Raw genomic sequence first — 22,592 nt, forward strand, 5'->3', positions numbered from 1 at the left:
AAGAGTCAGTCACTTAATCAATTGTGCCACCAGGTGCCCGTGTAGATGTCAGTTCTTAATAACTTAATTCCCACTGAACATCCTGGAACCTCTAACATTTTCATTTTTATGATCCTTTTAGAATGTCACATACAAAGTTAAATATTCTGCATGATGGTCAAGAAAAAGGAAGAGAAGAATCTCTAACTGGTCTGGGGTTGAGAAAAGATTTAACTATAAACTTTTAGAATTCTTTTTTTTTTTTTTTTAAACTTTTAGAATTCTAAAACAAAAACTAAAGCAGAAGTTTCTTACAATGACCCTTCTGATTGATGTCTGGGCATGAGACTTTATGGCCACACTCTCTCTGCTCACATGAACCTATGTAGGAACCCATGATTCCAAACAAAGCCAAGGGAGATACAAAGTTGAATTCTAAGAATGAACATTCATCACAATACGGTCTCTAAAAGGCTGTTATCCTCTCCTGATCTTCCCTAGAACCTTAGGCACATGGTGACAACCCTGAATATGTATCCCTTACCCTCATCTTGCAGGAAAACAGATACGTGGCTTTGGGTCTAGTTAGAACATCTAGTCCTATCTCCTTAATGATAGCTGCTTAAACAAAAGGTAAAACAGAGATGAAGTTTACTACCTGATGCAGATGATGCATCAGATTCCAATCCTCCAGCTTGTTGCTGATAAAACTGTTGGTAATCCTGTGAGTACTGAAGAAAAGTCCACTGTTAAAGCTGCTATTCTCAGACCTGCTCTGGAGAGCAGAAGTTGGATGCTGGTCAAATCTACCTACCTGAGCATATTGGGCATAGCCATCTTGGCCTGGCTGCAGGTAACTGTAGTCAACACTGCCTCCTTCACCACTCTGAGACTATAAAATGTCAAAAGAAAAGGATACACACAGGTGAGGTTAGTGGACATCAAGGAAAGAAGCCAGGAAGTACTTCCTAAAACTGACCTTGGAGAGCTCCTAAGGCACCAGAGATCACTTCTGTGAATTTGGGCACCACCACCACCACGCTATTTTGAAAAAAATTTTAACAATTCCTTCTTACCTGGGTAGATGACCACTGAGCAGCAGCAATGGCTGTACTGGCCACAGAGAAGGCGCTGACCCGGTTACCATCTGGGAGGACCAAGTCTCTGAAAACACAAAAATTCCATCATGTGGTTCTATCTCAGCATGCTCCCAATCTGCCAAGGAAATAGCAATTCACTCTAGCTTTTGTTGAGAGCTCTCAAATGCTAGCAAGGCCTCATTTCTCCATGGGTGAGTTCCTTAGTGGGCAAATGTCTCTGCAGTATCACTGTTTTACTGTGTATCCTACCTTCTAGTAAGGTGTTTCCTGGGTGAGCAATGATACTACAAATGGGAAATTTACATCTCTGGACTGAGGCTCACTCTATATGAAACTATTAGCATGCTGTTCTGGAAAGAATTATTTCCAGATGGGTTTGCACTATCCTGAAGCTGTTTGCATAGCACATATTATCCACCCATCTGTCATGTGTGCCTCTGTCCGTTCTGAAGTTTTCTGGCAACTGTTTTTTCAGGACAGGAGAAATATACTGTAAAAGAAGACAACTGTCTCCCTCCCAACCTTGGCAACCGGGGAGGATTGTATCTCAGTGTTGAGAACATGGGCTTAGGGTACAGTTAGCAAAGCACCCCTGGGCAAGTGTGTAAGTACAGCGGTTTGAAATAAAAATAAAGCTACTCACTTTCTGGCACTTTTTGCAAAATCAACCCCAATAGTTTTGCCATCAATTTTCAAAGGAGGGTGGAGACTCTGCAATATCTGAAGGAGCTGAGAGGCATCCTGAAGGAGAATGTCAAGAAAGACAACTTTGTCATGTAATTAAAAATCTCTCCCTACCACCAACTCCATTCGAAGTTTAGCTTTCTATTAAAAAAACAAACAGTAATTCATTATTGTTTGTGCATATGAATCCTTGAGGAGAAAAACCAGCCCTCTTTCTTCCAGTACATGAAGGTATTTCATATGTTTAAAGGAGTAAATGCTAAATCAATCTAAAATAAAGGAAGAAGGAAAAATTAAACTGTGGCTCAAACTTTAGTTATGCTAATTATCTACAGGTATACACATTATTTTTTACCACTTATCACATGTAGCCCTGACCTCTGGGCTCCAGGAGCCTTGCAGACAGCATTACAATTAGATGAACCGCATTTGCCTCTTAAAGCCTAATTTCTTGTAAAAGGAAAGATTGAGTGAGCACCTCACCATTGCAGAAGACAGCTGCACAAATGCGAAGCCCCTGTTCTGCTGGGTCTGTTTGTCTTTTATGAGGCGAATATTATTGACAGCTAAGGATGCGTAGGGGGACAGTGCTGTCATGATGGAATCCACCACAGTGTGCGGGGCTATGTTTCGAAGTATGATTGCTGGAGGTGAAAGAGACAAATGACATATATGTGCATTCCCACCACCGATACTTTTTTTTTTGTTTAAAAAATTTTTTTTTTTATTTATTTATGATAGTCACACAGAGAGAGGAGAGAGGCTGAGACACAGGCAGAGGGAGAAGCAGGCTCCATGCACCGGGAGCCCGACGTGGGATTCGATCCCGGGTCTCCAGGATTGTGCCCTGGGCCAAAGGCAGGCGCCAAACCGCTGCGCCACCCAGGGATCCCAGCACCACCGATACTTTTTAAGGCAGGTTCAAGGACAAATACTTAAATCCATTTTGGGAGAGTCCTAGTATACCTTGCACTTTGACATGGAAAAGATGCTAAAAACCAAAACTGAGGCCACAGCCATTCTAAAAACCCTATTCATTAAAAAAGGATAAGAAAACAAAAACTTCTGAGTTTAACTTCTACCACAAAGGCCAAAAGAGCATAGTGGAACTTACTATCACAGTAGTAATCCACAGACTGAACAGACTCTGTAGTTCCAGGGGGCACTTCCTGTTCAGAGTCTACAAGGGAAAGAGACAAGGAGACTCAGTAACATAAAGAAAAACAAACAATAAACCAGTGTATTTTTAGTAAAGAAATACATTCAAACCTCAAAGTTCAAACCTCAAAGCTTTAATTTTAAGTAAATGTAAGCATTTATTTTTATTTTAAACCATCTGTGGCTATAATAATACATGATTAATTTCGACGTGATAAACGTGGAATGCGAAAATTGGGCCAGTGGAGGACTGACATTACTTCAGTACTAAAGAAAAGCAGGAATAGAATACAAACTGTGAACAGGCTTAATTTTGGAAAATAAAAGAACTCTCTGCACCCACAATCATCAGAAGCATCTACCTAACATAAGGTAAGAAAGTTTAAGAATTATTTGTTGAAATGTCCTACAATCTATACTTTTCCTCAGGCTTGCAGACAGTCCAATTAGTCAGGTTTTTAATGCATATTCCAAATAGCTGAGTTTGGGCTTACCAAACTTGTCCGCTCCACATCGGAAGCATTTTAGTCTTTTCCTGAAATTGTTAAGGCAGCACTGGAAGAAAAAAAGTTTTCTCTGTAATTATTTCTCACAGTAGGCCAGGCTTACTAGTAATGAAATGGATTAGAGCAATATGGCCATGGACAAGTCCGAGGTAGCAAATAAAAGAACAGAGTGATATCACGTAACCAAGACAAACGGGAAGTCACCTAAAAATTTAAAATTTTATATGTTTTACTATGTGAATGGAATTCTTCCAAGAAAAACAAATATTTTTTTACTTTTAGAATTTGTTTATTCATGAGAGACCAAGAGAACAAGAGAGAGGCAGAAACATGGCTGAGGGGGCAGGTTCCTTGCAGGGAGACTGATACAGAACTCGATCCCCAGACCTGGGATCACACTGAACCAAAGGCAGAAGTTCAACTGCTAAGCCACCTGGGTGTCTCCCAGGAAAAACAAATCTCGATATATTTTGAAGTAGAATTCCATTTTTATCAAGTTCAAGGAAAGCTTCATTTCACCCCAAAACTTTATAGCAAACCCTCCAGTGGTGAATTTGTTTCTTGCATCAGAAGAACACTTAGTGGGATCCCTGGGTGGCTCAACAGTTTAGCGACTGCCTTCGGCCCAGGGTGTGATCCTGGAGTCCCAGGATCGAGTCCCACATTGGGCTCCCTGCATGGAGCCTGCTTCTCCCTCTGCTTGTGTCTCTACCTCTCTTTCTCATGAATAAATAAATAAAATCTTAAAAAAAAAAAAAACAACCCACATTAAAAAAAAAAAAGAGGAAGAACACTTACTATATGGACCACTCTAGATACACAATGTAACAGAATACTGTCTAGCCCCTACTGGACATGGTTCACATGCAGAACAAAGATTCCAAGTACTCTCAGAATGTCAATGGCAACACCCAATGCTCAAAATGATGCATTGGTGGGGCACCTGGGTGGCTCAGTTGGTTAAGCATCTGACTCATGGTTTCAGCTCAGGTCATGATCTCAGGGTTGGGGGATTAAGCCCTGTGTCAGACTCCACACTTGGTGGGGAGTCTGCTCAAGATTCTCCCCACTGACCACTTGCATGTGTTCACTCTTTCAAATCAGTCCTTTATTTTTTATTTTTTAATATCTTATTTATTCATGAGAGAGAGAAAGAGAGAAGCAGAGATACAGGCAGAGGGAGAAGCAGGCTCCACACAAGGAGCGCAACGGGGGACTCGATCCCGGGTCCCCAAGATCATACCCTGGGCCGAAGGCAGGCACTAAACTGCTGAGCCACCCAGGCTGCCCTCCACTGATCCTTAAAAAAAAACAAAAACAAAAAACAAGGGATGCCTGGATGGCTCAGCAGTTGGGCGTCTGCCTTTGGCTCAGGGCATGATCCGCGGTTCCGGGATCAAGTCCCAAATCAGGCTCCATGCATGAAGCCTGCTTCTCCCTCTGCCTTTTTGTCTCTCATGAATAAATAAATAAAATCTTTAAAAACAAAAACCACAAAAATAGTGCACTGGTGACAGCACTATAATGTTTTAATTTTATTTGTTCGTTCGTTCATTCATTCATTATGACACAGAGACAGAAAGAAGCAGAGACACATAGGCAGAGGGAGAAGCAGACTCCATGTAGGGAGCCCGACGTGGGACTTGATCCCAGGTCTCCGGGATCACACCCTGGGCCGAAGGCAGATCCGCTCAACTGCTGAGCCACCCAGGTGTCCCATAGACCTTAATATATAAATAAATAAAATTGCTAGTGTTCTAGGGATTCTAGTACCTATACAGGAGGACCCAAAAAAAGTCACAAAAATCACTCTATGATAAAAGCTGGTGACTGTGTATTTTCTAGTTTCCTTGTTCAAAGAAAAAAAACAATAAAACCCAAAGGATTTTTGTCTGTTTGCAAAGAACATATGCTTACCTTGTTACAAAGCCAATCTTCAAACTTAGGTCTGGGATTGCTATAATGCATCGCAATGTGCTTTCCTTGAATCACCAACTTTTTCTGTAAAAAAAAGAAGTAATTAGTTATTCCCATTGTGAGGAACATGTGTCCATTTTCCCAGGGCAGAGCACACTTCGGAAAAATCAGTGCTCTGGAATTAAATGGACAACATACGGGGAAGACCAACCACCGCCACCTATACTCTGCCCATCCAATCCTTCAGATAGGCAGTAAGAGAATGGGATGCGGAGTAAAGGTAAACGGAGTCAGGGAGTGCTGAGAAAGCTGCCAAACTCTAACCGCTGACATGCACCAGGCCGTGTCTCCAGCAGAGACAGAAGTCCTAACATTCAGCATTGCCAGGCTGCCTGAGAGTGACAGTCTATTTCAAAAAGCAGAAGACACAATTCTCCCAGTTCTGAGATTGCCTCCTACTTTAGCCTCAGCATGGTGTCCTTGGGCTTCGCTTCACTTTTCCCCCAGTCCCCGTCCTTATGCAAAGTAAATCCTTTCTAGTTCCCCTTCCCCAAACTCTTGCTTCAGGATGTGTCCTCTGGGGGACAAAGGGAGGGGAGCTCAGGTTTTTTTGGGGGGAGCTCAAGTTTAAAGGGAATCTGGTTACAACTCTTTCTTTGGAGGGCCTATTCTGAATGCCATCGACTCTAAAGCAGCTAAATGAGATTTCTTCCTGCCAATTGAAACCATGTTATGTCCTAGGTGACAGATGTGTTTTTCCCTGAAATACATGGTACTCTCTTCAAGATGAGTAACCAGGAGGCCAATGAAGTTTCTTCTGGGGGGTCAGAAGAGTTCGTAAATGCATACACCACCTTACCCTTCAAGTCAACCACGTGACTAAAAGAGACACAACTTTAAAAGATCAAAACTCCAAGCTCAATCAGTCTAGCCAAGAGTATACCCAGCACCTGCCCCCAAAGAGCCTTCATTTAACAGGAGCACCTTTTCTTTTGCTTTTCATGGGGGGGAGGGGGATCAATGGGGGAGGGAGCAGGGTGTTCTGATACTATCAGAACAGATTTAAGTAAGAGGTTAGATATCCAGATTTTTAAAAGGAGTCTAACCCCTCTAAATATACATACTGTTGAGTAATTTGGTTCTTGAAAATCCTGGAAGAGTTAAGACATGCTGTGAATGTTGTCTCTGCAATATCTAAAGGCAAGACTGCATGTCTGGCCAAGAGGGAAAAAGCTGAAGGGCCATCCACTCACTTTATTGTACAGAAACAAAAATGAAGCTGGGAGATATGTCAACAGATCATCCCAGTAGGAGGGGTGTGTGCTGGGGGAGACTCCAAACTATCACTGAGTCCCTAATCCTATTGGTCTTATTTCTGGAGTGAATTTGAGCTGTAATGAAATATTACACGTGAACTTAGCTTTGTATACATTAAAATTGTGGAGATTTTTAAATGTCTTGTGAGTTTTAATTTCTTTGGAGTTTTAAACTCCCAGGCAAGCCATTCTGATACCTCCAATGCATCAAAAGATGCTGCTGTGTCAAGAGGGCAGACTCACATGAAGCTTGTGTATAGGTTCTCAATTTACTAACATGGTGTCCGTGGTAGGAAATGAATGAAACTCTATTTCTGTAAGATCAGGCTATCACCTCTGAGTTAAGAAAATGAGAGGTTTAAAAATCTAACAAATCATTCAATCAAAATGATATGCTCATTAGTGAGTCTTTGTTATAAACAGCAATACATACCGGAGTGTAACTTATTCGTGGGTGACAAATCATAAAATGTTGCAGAAAAGCAACATAATGAGTTAAACAAACTTCCCAGAACGCACTGGGTTAAGGCATTTAATACTGCACTTTGTGGAGTTCTGGCAAAAAATGTTATTTAAGTGCCAAGTACAGAATGTTATCTCGACAAACTGTGGAACACTTCAGTTAATGCTACATCAAAGAACCATCAATGATTTGCTTTGAACGGAATACAAAAGGCATTCTCAGGGAGATTAGAATGTTAATGCCACTTTAACTAGATTAGACAGCAGCAGGACACCAGCTTCCAGGCTAATCTCATCAGACTTATTGTTCATAAATTCCATGAGGTCCTTACATAGTCCTTGAAGACCCATATGAGCAGTTATGCCTCTTAGAGGCTTGTGGTCTCCAAGCAGAAAAATGGAATTACTTCAAAATGCCTGTAGCAGACTTCTACTGCATTCTTTTTGCTATTAAATCGAGAGTTGGATATTTTAAGATTACTCTCAACGGACACAATGAATAGGAACATCATCAGTAGGGGAAAAGAGAAGGTGTTTTGGTTATCACCAGACAGGTATTCAGTGATTAACAAACTCTGCCAGGCAGCCACGTTTAAAAGCAGAGCAAATTCTATAATGCAGTCCTTGCTGCTGTATTATTCTAATAATATCAATTTTAATATATACAAAGCTTTTCTTTTAAAAAAATCACTCCTTTGGAACAAACCACTCCTTCAACCTTTTTTGTTTTTTTGTTTTTAAATTGTACAGACTTGTTCCATTTTCATGAATATCTAGACTTGGTGAGTGAAGCAACCTGATTGGCTTCCATCCAGCTGGTAGCATCTTGCAAGTGATAAAACTCCACGAAGGCGAAACCACGGCTTACACCTAGAGACAGCATTCAGATATAGACGGGATACTCGTGTTAGTCAGTTCCTTTATAACAGGTGAATCTCTCTCCCACTGCTTCAACACTGCGTGACAAAGCCAATTGGGAAGCAGCTTTACAAATGTGACTTGACTTGGGGATCTTCTTGATACTTTGCCATGGCAAGGAACCAAGCCGCCTGAACTAAGTGCCACTCGATTTGATTCCACGCTTAAAAAGTAACCATGCAACCGACTACAAACAGTCAAACAAGGAGTTTATAAATCGCTACTTACCGAAGGAAAAAAGCCCCTAAAAACAAAGTTTTTAAAAAGGTCCTCAGGTGCTCTCTAATATCGTTTTCAAAGAGTCACATTCCTTAGCCATGGCAAACCTTTCATTCTGAATTCATGTGCTTGAAGATTGGGGGAATCAGGATGGTCTTTACGGGCTGAGGTGGGAATGGGGAAGAGAGCCAGAACAGCCGGAACTAAGCAAGCTCTCACCTGTTTTCCTCTTCATCAACCTCACGTCTGCTGGCTGAGGGCCTTCAAAGGACTCCATCATTTCTCGAATCTGTAGAGTTTTACACATTTATAGTTAAAGCTTCACCATAAACTATTCCACACCAAAGAAAGTTCAAGGACCAGGAACTGCAACAACTGCTTAATCAGCCAAATTTTAAACTTCTATCACCAAAATATAATCATTCTAAAAAGCAGAATAAAAAAAAAAAAAAAAAAAGAACATTTCTCATAGAAATGAATGTACTTTAACAGCCTTAAAAGCATTCTTTATATGCTGCCTGGGAACTTCCCTTAGATACAAGTATTTATGTTATGATAAACAGTCTTGCCTGGGTGCTTGGATGGCTCAGTTGGTTGAACATCTGACTCTTGATTTTGGTTCAGGTCATGATCTCAGGGTCAAGATTGAACTGTGTCAGGCTCTGCTCTTGGCAGGGAGTCTGCTTGGTCCCGTCCCCCCCCCCCCACTCCCCGGTCCTTTCCTGCTGCGTGTACTCTCTCTCTAAAATAAATAAATCTCAGGGGATCCCTGGGTGGCTCAGAAGTTTGGTGCCTGCCTTTGGCCCAGAGCGTGATCCCGGAGTCCTGGGATCGAGTCCTGCGGCTCCCTGCATGGAGCCTGCTCCTCCTCTGCCTGGGTCTCTGCCTCTCTCTTTATATGTCTCTCATGAATAAATAAAATCTTTAAAATCAATCAATCTGTCTCAGGCTGTCTGCATTTGGCTCAGGTCATGATCTCGGGGTCCTGGGATTGAGTCCTGCATCAGGCTCTCTCCTCAGTGGGGAGTCTGCTTCTCCCTTTCCCTCTGCACTCACCCCAGCTCATGTCTGTGTGTATGTGCACGGGGGCACTCTCTCAAATAAAATCTTTTAAATAAGTAAATCTTTAAAAAAAAAAAAAAAAAATCTTGCCCATGGCACACTGTCCTGAAAGCCTCTCTTAGTCTTACCTTGCTGTCCTTTGTTCTAAAGTACCAGAAAGAAAATGAGATTTATTTTATTATTATTATTATTATTTAATTTATTTATGATAGTCACAGAGAGAGAGAGGCGGAGACATAGGCAGAGGGAGAAGCAGGCTCCATGCACCGGGAGCCTGACGTGGGATTCAATCCCGGGTCTCCAGGATCGCGCCCTGGGCCAAAGGCAGGCGCCAAACCGCTGTGCCACCCAGGGATCCCAGAAAATGAGATTTAGAAGAAGCAGAGGATGTACAATTGTCCTCTGAAGTATGTGATCCAGAATCCATAGCAAGGGACCAGGGTGGCTCAGTCAGTTAAATGTCTGCCTTCAACTCAGATCATGATGTCTGGGTCCTGGGATTGAGCCCCAAACCAGGCTACTGCTTAGCAGGGAATCTACTTCTCTCTCTGCCCCTCCCCACTGCTCATTCTCTCTCAAATAAATCTTTTTTTTTTTTTTTTTGAAGATTTTATTTATTTATTCATGATAGACATAGAGAGAGAGGTAGAGACACAGGTAAAGGGAGAAGCAGGCTCCATGCCAGGAGCCCGACTCGGGACTCGATCCCGGGACTCCAGGATTGCACTCTGGGCCAGAGGCAGGTGCTAAACCACTGAGCCACCCAGAGATTCTCCCTCCCAAGTAAACCTTAAAAAAACAATAGCTAAAAAATAAGGAACTCTCAAACATTTTTTTCACAATTATCTTTTTTTTTTTTTTTTTTTTTTAAATGATAGTCACACAGAGAGAGAGGCAGAGACATAGGCAGAGGGAGAAGCAGGCTCCATGCACCGGGAGTCCGACATGGGACTCGATCCCGGGTCTCCAGGATCGCGCCCTGGGCCAAAGGCAGGCGCCAAACCGCTGCGCCACCCAGGGATCCCCTCACAATTATCTTAAATGATTTTCGTGCTGGGAGATCCTTGGGTAGCTCAGAGGTTTGGCATCTGCCTTTGGCCCAGGGTGCGATCCTGGAGTCCCGGGATCAAGTCCCGTGTCAGGCTCCCAGCATGGAGCCTGCTTCTCCTTCTGCCTGTGTCCCTGCCTCTCTCTGTCTCTATCATGAATAAATAAATAAAAATCTTAAAAAAAAAAATGATTTTCGTGCTGAAAATTAACAAAGCTCATAACATTCCTAGGCTCCTAGTAAGTCAAAATAAACATCAATTGAACCTAGAAGAATGAATTTGGCCTGGTAGGTTTGTTATTGATGTTAGACCAAGCTGTTACTGCAAAAGGCAAAGAAATACACTATTTCTTACTCATGCCAGGCAGAAATATTCCAAGGCAAAAAGAAAAAAACGGCAAATTTGTGAAATAATTTCTTACTGGTCCCTAACTTTTCGTTATTGCACAAAGGCTACAGATTATATATTGTTGATCCTCATTATATTGGATTCCGTATTTGCAAATTTGGCCACCCACTATTCTAACTCCCAATCAATACTTGTGGCACTTCCAAGTCATCCATGGACATGTACAGATTTGAGTTGCTTGATGCACATGTCCCAGGCTGATACTCTGCTTTGTTTCAGCTTCCATAATGTAAAGAAGGGTCCCTTTTCGCAGTCTCTCTAGTGTCAAGTTTTCCACCGTTTTCTATTTTTTGGTTAGTGATTTCACTATTTTTTTTTTTTAATTTTTATTTATGATAGTCACACACAGAGAGAGAGAGAGGCAGAGACATAGGCAGAGGGAGAAGCAGGCTCCATGCACCGGGAGCCCGACATGGGATTCGATCCCGGGTCTCCAGGATCGTGCCCTGGGCCAAAGGCAGGTACGAAACCACTGCGCCACCCAGGGATCCCTGATTTTACTATTATATTTTTTAAATTTTATTTTATTTTATTTATTTATTCACAAGAGAGACAGAGAGAGAGATGCAGACACACAGGCAGAGGGAGAAGCAGGCTCCATGCAGGAAGCCCAACGTGGGACTCGATTCTGGGACTCCAGGATCACGCCCTGGGCCAAAGGCGGGCTCTAAACCTCTGAGCCACCCAGGGATCCCCTATTATTTTTTTTTAATAAAAATTAAGCTCTATGCCCAACATGGGGCTTCAATTCATGGGCTTGAAATCAAGGGTTGCATGCTCTACTGATGAAGCCAGCCAGGCACCCCAGTGATTTATGTATTTAAAATGGCTCTCCAAGTGTGGTGCTAAAGTTCTATCTAGTATTTCTAAACACAAGGAGACTAATATTCCTCACAGAGAAAATACGTATGTTAGAGAAACTTCATTCAGACACGACTTATAGTATTGTTGGATGTGAGTTCATAAGTTAATGAATCAACAATATATATTAAATAAGCCATCTCTAAACCAAAATACCACCTAAGACAGGATTATGTACTGACCCTTTGACGAAATGTAACCAGAGGCTCACAGGAACCTAACTTTTATTTTTCTAGGAATGATGGTTTAGTATGTAGTATTCTATCCGCAGTGACTTTATAGACCATAACAACCACCAATAAAAAGAATGGACTATTTTTTCCACAGAGTAGGAGAAGTTCTACACTGAGCCAGACCCCATCATGTGACTCAGGTCCATGCTTAGTAACATAGTAACTGAAAAGTTAGTCATCAGAGTAACTAAAGACAGTTACTATAAAAGTACTGTTAACAGTAACACATATAGTACCATAGTAACTAAAGACAGTTACTCTAAGAGTTCACATATCAGTGGGAGGGCTAAACTAAAAAAATTCAAACAGTATGATAAGCTGAAGTCCTGATTAAAAAACGTAATTTTAAAATATTTTAAAGACCTCAACAAGGGGATCTGCTAAGAATACTGCACAACTTGGGAACCTCAGACATTCTACTTTGAAAACCAGCCTTCTTATGGTAGGCACTTCTATTTTCCTAAAGAAGCCAGAAATACAGGGACACCTGGGTGGTTCAGCGGTTTAGTGCCTGCCTTCAGCCCAGGGCATGATCCTGGAGTCCTGGGATCAAGTCCCACATTGGGCGCCCTGCATGGAGTCTGCTTCTCCCCCTACCTGTGTCTCTCATGAATAAATAAATAAAATCTTAAAAAAAAAAAAAAAAAAGCCTGAAATACAAGAGCAGTTTCACTGTCATTCATTCTCGTTTCATTGCCAGCGTGGAGGCCCCTAAAAGTCAGCTAGAGCACTGCTTCCCCATGCTGCTCACTTCCTCTGCAGGCGCCCAGGGCCACAGGCCAGCAGAGTACTCAAAGGAATAACCTGCTAAACAGGCAAACTTTCCTAAACTGACAACTCCTGTAGTATTTCCTGTATCTTCTACTCCACCTGCCCACTGTTGCCCCTACCTGAGCTCAGCTCGGTCTTCCCTGTCCTCCCATTACCATTCTTTCCCTCCAACATTCTAACCTGTGCAGTTCTTGCTACCAGGCAAAGCCCTAAGTAACTTATTTTATACTTATCTGAGTTTTCAAAGATTCTGGCACCTGGCCTCAAGAGCACTTTCTCACCCACCTCTCTCCTGCCAAAAGCCTTTCAATTCAACCAAATGAACCTGGTGACAAGGCCTTGTCTACATTCAGCATTCAGAATCTATTTCCATGTTTGCTTGTGTGATCGCACAGCCTGGAGGGCTAGTCTACCACACCTTTCCCCCAGTTTTCTACCAGACCCAAACATTTCTTCTCTTTTTTTTTTTTTTTTAATTTTTATTTATTTATGATAGTCACAGAGAGAGAGAGAGAGGCAGAGACACAGGCAGAGGGAGAAGCAGGCTCCATGCACCAGGAGCCCGATGTGGGATTCGATCCCGGGTCTCCAGGATCACGCCCTGAGCCAAAGGCAGGCGCCAAACCGCTGCGCCACCCAGGGATCCCTCTTCTCCTTTTTTTAAAAAAAGATTTGATTTATTTGGAAGAGATTGACAGAGCACAAGCAGGGGGGAGGGGCAGAGGGAGAGGGAGAAGCAGGCTCCCTGCAAGGAGCCCAATGCCAGCTGGATTCCAGGACCCTGGGACCACGACCCGAACTGAAGGCAGATGTCCAAATGACTGAGCTACCCAGGCACCCTGGACCCAAACATTCTATCCCTCAAAAATCAGCTCAACTAAGATCTCCCTGAAACCCTTCTTTATCCTCCACCTAAAAACCTCTCTTAAAGAAGCTTCCTTCCACATACATTTTTTTTTTTTTTAAAGTAATCTCTGTTCTCAATGTGGGGTTTGAACTTACAACTCTAAGAGTCACATGCTCTACCAACTGAACCAGTAAGGCACTCCCCTACCTTTTCCCAGAGACATTCTGCAGAACCTCTTTCAACAAGACCTCTAATAATGAAGCCTTCAAGGGCAGCCCGGGTGGCTCAGCAGTTTAGCGTCGCCTTCAGCCCAGGGTGTGATCTCGGGGTCCTGGGATCAAGTCCCACGTCAGGCTCCCTGCATGGAGCCTGCTTCTCCCTCTGCCTGTGTCTCTGCCTCTCTCTGTCTCTCTCATGAATAAATAAATAAAATCTTTTTTTTTTTTTTTTTTAATGGAGCCTCCAAGCATAAAAAGGCACATTGGTAGAATGATGAACATGTCCAAAGTGGCCTACGGGGAAAGCAGGTGGTGGATGTGGTTGGAATAAATAAGGGCTAGAGAAGAGATTGCCACCGGAAAGCAGGTAGTGCCCAGTATACCAAGCTCCTAGTTGGCCAGTCTGAGGAGTGGGGAGTCAGGAATAGTCTTCTTGATAGGTTTCTCAGGTTTCAAATTTCATCAAATCAAAGGGTAGCCAGATCATGAAGGAAGTGTTTTTACTGATACATCCTCACCAAATAAATAAACAATTCAATAAAAAGGAACTGATTACCATCTAATGACTATTGAAAGAATAAGACCTGCTCCCTGTAGTTAAGGAAGTTCTGAAAACTCAATTCTATTTATTCATAAGAGACACAGAGAGAGAGGCAGAGGGAGAAGCAGGCTCCATGCAGGGAGCCCAATGTGGGACTCGATTCTGGGACCACGGGATCATGCCCTGAGCTGAGATGCAGACGCTCAACCGCTGAGCCACCCGGGCGTCCCAGAAAACTCAATTTTACACTGAGCTTCAAAGCCTAATTATAAATGGTAATTTACCTCTGAACCAAGATGAAAAAACCCCACCCGAAAAATGGAAATATACTTCACTGGCTGAGATGTTAATTTGAGGTAAAACAACAGTGTGAGAAAATGATCGAAGCCCTAAATCTGCTGTGCCTACTAGACTGCTTGTTACAACTGCTGTTTTCTCTTACATCGCTCTCTGTAATGGTGATGGGAAGGCCGCGCAGCATGATGGTCTTACTCTCCCTCTCATCACTGATGTCATGTCTGTAGTCATGCTCGCCATAGTCACCATCTGAATGGTAGCCATCTTCGGATCGGTCACTGTTCCTTCTTTCACGTTCTCTCTGATTTATAATAAAATTACAATTAAAATCATGCTGAGTTTATACCCTTTGATCCAGTCCCTCCACTCCTAGGAATTTATCTTTAGGAACAACAGAAAGGGTATGGGAACTCCATGATAATGTTCACTGTAATGTTTCTAAATTGGGGGTGGGGGTGGGGTTAGAAGGGCCATAACCATTTATGTCAGGAAGAATGGTTTAACAACTGACTGTACAGTATACTATCACACCGAAATACCACTAACTGTTACAATATGAAGGTATATGCATGGAAAAAGAAAAAACCCTGCATAATTACACGGGCAATACAATTACTTCTAAACAAAGCTGTTGTTTATATATAGATAGGAACGGGGCAAGAAACTATGCTGACCAAACTACAACTTTCAGAAGCAGCCTGAGGCACAGGGTTGGTATATTATTATGCTCTGATTGCCTCATCTTTAAAATAGAAAGACACCCACCGGTAAGGGATTGTAGTGAGACCTACATGAGTTCATTTAAGTCAAGTGCTCAAAAGAATGCCTGGGGAGCCCTATGTAAATCCTGGCTAGAGTTTCTATTACCACGAGTTCAGTTTATCTTTGAGGATTAGAGTCACCTCAGCAGATTTCAGAATAATAGAGGGTCTGAATTGTAATACTCAAGAGAAGAGTTCCAAACTTGACATCCTTACTTCATTTCTAAGATCTTAGAAGCTTTCTGCATGCAATATATAATTCTAACTACTCCATACCGGGTACTAGACCACTCACCTCTGGGCTGTCATAGTCTCGGTAGTCGTCATATCTGTCACCTCTCCGATCATCACTAGATCTTTTGTAGTCTGAGTCCCTCCGCCTGCTTCTGGATTCACGCTCATCTCGGTCATCCCTGTCTATGATGGAACCGTACCTTCCACTACGCTCTGTTCTACTCACTCTGCCAGGGAAAAGAATTTTCATTTAATCTAAAGTAAATCACCATTTATACCTTTAGAAAACATGGTTGAAAATACCACCCCTCGCCCCAGAGCTCAGTGTATAAGATATCCAAGTAGTTTTATATATCCCTAAAATTTATCACCAGATTCTAGTTTACAAAGACAACCACTAGGAAAACATCTACACCCCTAAAGGCAAAGATAACTTTCAGGAAATCATGCTAAATATGAAAATATGGCCACCACACATTTTTTTTTTTAAAGGTGAGGTTGGCCAAGTTCATCCTGTGTATTACCAAACCTGTAGTCTACACATATCACCCCTCTTATCCCTGATTCAGATCTTGCTGATCAAAAATAGGAAGAAAGTAATTTTTAGCATCTCACCCCATCTCAAAGAGAATGTGTTCTCACTCACCTACTCTCAAGGGTATCACACTACTGGGAAATGGACTAACAACCTGGATGAATTAAATTAGTTTTTTTCCCTCATCGGGCAGTTAACCAAGTTCATTTGTTAGACATAACCAGTACCAACAGAAAACATTATTTCCTATAACATCTGGTTTACTTTTGGTTACTGGACAAATCTAGTAACAAGAGGCTTAAACCCATTTGACTACAGATATAGTTCTTTCAAAAATTGTTTACCAGGTTCATAAAACAACTATGTAAGGACAAGACAAAGGAAAGGCTTAGAAGGGCCTAGTTAACAATTTTAACTTGTAATGTTAATGTTACATCCTCACCAAATAAATAAACAATTCAGAGTATACAAATTTAATAAAAAGAAACGAATGAAATTAGTAGTTAGGACTGACTATTTCATAATGGGAAGTATGAGGATGAGAAACCCTAAAAGGGTAAATGTTAATTTAGTAAGTCATTTGGAACCACAGACTGCTAACACAACATTAGAACAATGACATTACGTGACAAGAACACCTCCAGAAACTCTCTGGGCCATCAATTTGATTTATCACTAGCACCAGACTCAATACTAAGAAGGTGGCCGAATAAGGTCTTGTATGTAAATCAAACAGTTTGAGTGGGAGAATCCACAGATGACACAGCAGCCAAATGTTCTCATCTTAATTCTCTAGTAATTTTTCAATTCATTTATTTTTCATGTAATCCATGGTCCAAAGCTTCTACAAATCAGGATCATCTTGCTACAGAGGGGACAATAACAAGAACTTGTGTTCACTGATTGCTTGCTATTATGTAAAGTGACAGACTTGTATGATCTCCTGGCTTCTACACAGGCTGCTTTCCACACTGGGAACCCTCAGTGACCCACTCCACTCTGCCCTCCTTTGCCTAATTCTTACCTACCCTCAGGATTCACCTTAGAGGATACTTTCTCCAGGAAGCTTTCCTAGATATTTCCAGGAAAGTACATGCTTCCTATGTGTTCTAACAGCACCCTTGACTTCTTTTATATAGCACAGTTCACACAGTACTTCACTTCTCTCATTAAACTGCACGCTTTAAAAATAAATAAATAAAAATAAACTGCACGCTTTTAAGAGCAAGGCTCATGAAGGCAATAACAATACTTGGCACAAAATAGATACTCAAATATTTGTTTGATAAACAATTAAAAAAAATAGTTCAGTCTCTGATGAAATGTTGAGATTAAAAACACACACAGTAGTAACTTACCGTTTGTCTGAACCCATTATCCTACTGAAGATGTACCACACTATTCCAAAAGGTCCAAATTTTGTTTTTTTCTAGGAAACAAAAGAGATTGGTTGCTGAAAATTTGAGATCATTTAAGTCAATCTTTCTATAAGCTAGGACACTACTGAAGTTGGAATTTCATCAAATTAATAACAGTGATTATCCAAGGTGGGGGCAGGAGGATTAACTGTCATTATGAAAAATCATAGTAAGATTTTGTTGAAACGAACACAGCAGGAAGATGAACCACACTTTAAATATTAGAGTCCCTATTCAATAAGAATCCTTCCCTTCTACTTTAGGATTACAAAGCAAAAAAAAAAAAAAAAAAAAAAGGCAGCGATGCAATCAGCAGACTGTGTTCTAATCAAATCAACTCCAAGGGGGTAGTTGGTGGTTAAAACTTTAATCAAAGCGTCTTTATTAATACAAGGAGCAATATAAAATTCAAAATTTTCTGATGAAAAGTTTAAATCTTTCAGAAGCCAGGATGCTGCGGTGATTGAAATCTACTCCATTTATAACGCAACGGCTGGTCCAAAGCTATTTCAATGAGACAAGAGCAAACCTCGACACGACTTAATTCCTCAGTAACAATAACCACCACTAACCCTTGAGGCTGCCAGCTGGGCCCCGCAGCGCCCTGGCGGTGATAAAACAACACACAGCTAGACCGCGTTCAATGCGTGCAAGATCTGAGAAACTACTTTCAGCCGACCCTGGCGCCTGTTACAGAGTAGGCGCTCAACGAACATTTGCTGAATTATAAATGGAAGAGAACCACCTGGGAGAAATAAGGCCCTGGGCAGAATCTCTAACGCCGCCCCTTGTCGCCCCGGCAGTGCCGGGACCCACCTTCGCGGGGTGTTGAGGCCGAGATGGCGGCGCCACAGCCTGCGCGACCGACTCAGGCGTCCGGCTTTCCCTTTATGCCTGCACACGCCCCTCCTGACCCCCAAGAGGCTCCCAGCCTGCAGATCGGCCTTCGCCCAACAATCTCCCGGAAAGGGCGGATTCAAGTACAGCTGAGGGGCGATGGCGGCTAGAAACTGCCGGGCGCCCCTGAGGAGTACCCAAGGGACAGTCGACGGCTCCACGTTCAGTTGGGCTAGGGAGTCGCAGACGCGTCCCGGCAGACACACAGTCAAGAGCACGAAAGAAGCGGGTCTCGGGTGGGGCAAGAGGACGCCCTCCGAAAGCTGACAGCGCAGGCTGCGAGGAGGGGCGCGGCCCTCCAATGCTTCGGGTAACTACTTGAGAGATGCGACTGGGGCTGATCGGCTGCTGCCCGAGGCTGTCAGGAAGGCTGCACAAGTCCTGCCTCAAAAGCAAGAACCGCGGGGCGCTACGGGCGGATGCTGCACTTACCCCCAGGAAAGACCAAAGTGGCAGAAGTAGCGGTTTTGTGCCCCAGAACCTCCAACAGGGTACGGCCGCCTCACAAAATGGCGCCTCGGTCGACGGCCGTCTCCTACCCACAGTACCTCGCGCCTGCCACCTCCCCCACACCACCCGCCTCCCGAGGAGGCATCCAATCCGCGACGGTGTCTGGCTACGCGAGGACTGCTGGGAAGTGTGGTCGCTAAGGCGTCCTGTCACTCACTATGCCCTGTGTTAATTTCCTGCGTATTTCTTTCTTTCTTTCTTTTTTTTTTTTTTCAAAACCAAGGGTGAAGTTGCCAGTCTGCCATTTGCAGACTCTGATTAGAGCTCTTACCTTTATCGGTAATTCTTTGCCTTTGCTACAAAAGAGTACAGTTTGCTTTCCCAGACACAATGTAGAATATCACGTTTAATCTGGTTTTAAGAGAAGTCACGTTAGTTGACCGAGTATTGTATTATTGGACTCTAGATTGTTGGGCTAGATGCTTTATAAATATCTATTTTTTATTTTCATAACCTATGAGATGGTTATTAAACCCATTTTGCAGGTGAGGAAAATGAGGCTTATGGAAATGAGAATTCTTAAAACAAAAACAAACACCTCTGTACCCAACATGGGACTAGAACTCACAACCCCGAGATCAAGAGTGGTATGCTCTACTGAGCCAGCCAGGCGCCTCCAAATTAAGAGAATTCTTGAAGGCAAGTTTTAAGAGTGTCATTCAATTGATATTCTCTAGCCTAAGGCAAAGGCTCAGGAAAGTTGTTTTTTCAGGGTTAACAGTATTTGGATGTCTAATAGCATCTCAAAGTTGCAGCCAGAACTCAACCGTATCTCCTCCACAGCCTTCCTCAGCTCATAAATGGCAACTTCCAGTTACTGAGGACAAAAACCCTGTAGTCATCCATGATTTTTTCCTTGCATCTAATCTGTCAGTAAATCTGTTGACTCTATCTTCAAAATATATCTAGGATCTGACCACTTATAGCTGCCTCAGTTGCTGCTCACCTAATCAAAGCCATCCATCGCTGTCCTTGTTCGAGAGATAGTAGTTCAGGCAGAGTTAATAGTAATGGAACTGGGATTTGAGCTAATAAATGTGATTTCAGAGTCCATGCTCTCAATTACTAGAATGTAAACTCCAGAAGGGCAGAGAAGTATCTCTTTAGTTCACTATGTATCCCCAGTGGCTCTACTGGTGCCTGGCACATGGTATGTGCTCAATAGATATCTGCTGAGTAAACAAATTAATCCACCAACAAAGAAAGCTAAACGTGTAACATTTGGGGTGGAAAATGGCAAGGATTCTTGGGTAATTAGGAGGTATTTCAGACTGGGACTGGTCAGTGACATGGTAGTATTCCAGTGCCTCTAGTTAGCATAATTTGCCCTTTGGCATTATTTACAGAGATATTTTTAGTGAACTGGTCTTTCAGGTCACATATACAGACAAGAAGAATTAGACCATGACAAGGTAGAGGAAGATACCAGTTATAGAAAACTGCACCATATTCTTTCTCAAAGAGAGATCTTTCAAGAATAAGTGGAAAGGGGATGCCTGGGTGCCTTAGTGGTTAAGCATCTGTGTCAGGCTTGGGTCGTAATCCTGGGATCCAGTCCTTCGTTGGGCTCCCCGCAGGGAGCCTGCTTCTACTTCTGCCTATGTCTCTGCCTCTCTCTGTGTGTCTCTCATGAATAAATAAATAAAATCTTAAAAAAAAAAAAAGTGCTGGGGCAGCCCCGGTGGCTAAGCGGTTTATCCTGGAGACCCGGGATCGAGTCCCACATCAGGCTCCCTGCATGGAGCCTGCTTCTCCCTCTGCCTGTGTCTCCGCCTCTCTCTCCTTCTGTATCTCTCATGAATAAATAAATAAAATTAAAAAAAAAGTGGAAGGATGTCAGTGAGTAGATTCTAAACCAGAAGCTTCAAATATATTGGAAAATTTTTTTCTTGGTAAAGCAACCAGGAAAAATGTTCTTTAAACATATTCTAACTACGGGCATTCTACAGTAAGGGCATTAAGTGGTGGACACTGGAAACTCTTTGGGTAATCAAAAAACAATAGATGGAAAGGTAGAAATTTCTGATTTTGGAACAATGGATAACTTCCTTTCTCTCTTCCTCTCTCCTCCTCTGTATGCATGTATTTATCTCCGTTCAGGCTGCTATGAAGAAATACCACAGGCTGGGTAGCTTATAAACAAAAAAATTTTTCTCACAGTTCTTGAGGCTGAGAAGTCCAAGATCAAGGTGCTGGCATGGTCAGGTGAAGGCCCTCTTCCAGGTTGCAGACTTCTTATTGTATCCTCATGAGGTAGAAGAATCTAGGAAGCTCTGTAGGATCTCTTTTACAAGAGCACTAATCCCATTTATGATGACTCCATATTCATGAGCTTAATTATTTCCCAAAGCCTCATCTACTAATACCATTCATTACCTTTAAGAATTAGGATTACCAAAAAAAAGGATTAGGATTTACAGGGGCACCTGAGTGGCTGTGGTTGAGTGTCTCTGCCTTTGGCTCAGGTCGTGATTCTGGGGTCCTGGGATCAAGTCCAGCATCAGGCTCCCTACAGGGAGCCTGCTTTTCCCTCTGCCTCTCATGAATAAATAATTAAAATCTTAAAAATAAGAAAGGATTACAATGTATGAATGTTGTGGGGAGGGGACACATTCAGATCATTGCACTATCTATACATACACATAGTTCTACTTTTTCATGTGTGCATATATGTATTTATATATAGTGTCCAATTTACGGGGAGGAGATATATGTAAAATCTCCATCATTAGAAAAAGTAAAAGTATGCAACCCACAGAAGGTACCCAAATATGTTTAATGAAATTTAAAAGTTAAACATAGATAGGGTCATTGTAAACCCTGCAATGGATGTCTTGGATGCGTCAGTTGCTGAATCCAGAATCTGCTAGACTTTTTTTTTTTTTTTTTTCTGAACCTGCTAGATTTAATGGCCACTAGAAGTTGATTGCTTTGTTCTCAAAGCAGTTCAACAAGCACTTCTGAATATCCCTGAGGTGCTTGCTGGGTTGAGCTCCAGAGCAGTGCCCCCAAAAGCCTGTCAGGCAGCTGATGTGGGTCTGGAAAAGTTTAACAAGTTCCATAGCTAATAAAGAAAACAAAGACAACAAACAGTTGTTTTTTTGTCTCTTTTTGTTTGTTTTTTGTTTCTTTAAAGTTTTATTCTTAAGTAATCTCCACACCCAACATGGGGCTCAAACCTTACAACACGGATTCAAAAGTCACATGCTCCACCAACTGAGCCAGTCAGGCGCACCTGTTTTTTATTTTAAATAAAGCCATGTATGTTCACTACAGAGAAAAGTTTTTTTTTTAGTTTTTTTATTTATGATAGAGAGAGAGAGAGGCAGAGACACAGGCAGAGGGAGAAGCAGGCTCCATGCACCTGGAGCCCGATGTGGGATTCGATCCCGGGTCTCCAGGATCGCGCCCTGGGCCAAAGGCAGGCGCCAAACCGCTGAGCCACCCAGGGATCCCCAGAGAAAAGTTTTTTAAGATTGCTTTTCCTGGGGGCGCCTGGGTGGCTCAGTGGTTGAGCATCTGCCTTTGGCTCAGGTCATGATCCTGGGGTCCTGGGATTGAGTCCTGCATCGGGCTCTCCACAGGGAGCCTGCTTCTCCCTCTGCCTGTCTCTGCTTTTGTGTCTCACATTAATAAATAAAATTAAAAAAAAAAAAAAAAAGACTGCTTTTCCTAATCTTCTGAGGTTAAA

General features: G+C 42.5%; 1 protein-coding gene and 1 long non-coding RNA gene across 2 annotated transcripts in view; one reads left to right on the forward strand and one right to left on the reverse strand.

The window, feature by feature from the left end:
• Positions 1-18,976, reverse strand: part of RBM5 (RNA binding motif protein 5) — a 29,180-nt gene extending 10,204 nt beyond the window's left edge. Inside the window, exons 1-14 of the mRNA XM_038566392.1 lie at positions 18,824-18,976; positions 17,435-17,505; positions 15,603-15,768; positions 14,692-14,847; positions 8,479-8,548; positions 7,919-7,992; positions 5,345-5,428; positions 3,416-3,476; positions 2,878-2,943; positions 2,247-2,407; positions 1,723-1,820; positions 1,056-1,143; positions 794-871; positions 638-710 (exon numbers count right to left, since the gene is read on the reverse strand). Coding sequence (XP_038422320.1) covers positions 638-710; positions 794-871; positions 1,056-1,143; positions 1,723-1,820; positions 2,247-2,407; positions 2,878-2,943; positions 3,416-3,476; positions 5,345-5,428; positions 7,919-7,992; positions 8,479-8,548; positions 14,692-14,847; positions 15,603-15,768; positions 17,435-17,451 — 1,192 coding nt within the window. The 5' untranslated portion in view covers positions 17,452-17,505; positions 18,824-18,976. The remainder of the gene's footprint in view (positions 1-637; positions 711-793; positions 872-1,055; positions 1,144-1,722; positions 1,821-2,246; positions 2,408-2,877; positions 2,944-3,415; positions 3,477-5,344; positions 5,429-7,918; positions 7,993-8,478; positions 8,549-14,691; positions 14,848-15,602; positions 15,769-17,434; positions 17,506-18,823) is intronic.
• LOC119864690 lies at positions 133-8,748 on the forward strand. The gene is made up of 2 exons (XR_005374934.1): positions 133-3,293; positions 7,873-8,748. It is a non-coding gene; the product is annotated as an uncharacterized LOC119864690 (long non-coding RNA).
• Positions 18,977-22,592: the final 3,616 nt, after the last annotated feature.

The sequence above is a fragment of the Canis lupus genome, chromosome 20 (genome assembly GCF_011100685.1).
Source record: "Canis lupus familiaris isolate Mischka breed German Shepherd chromosome 20, alternate assembly UU_Cfam_GSD_1.0, whole genome shotgun sequence".
Classification (NCBI taxonomy): Eukaryota; Metazoa; Chordata; class Mammalia; order Carnivora; family Canidae; genus Canis; species Canis lupus.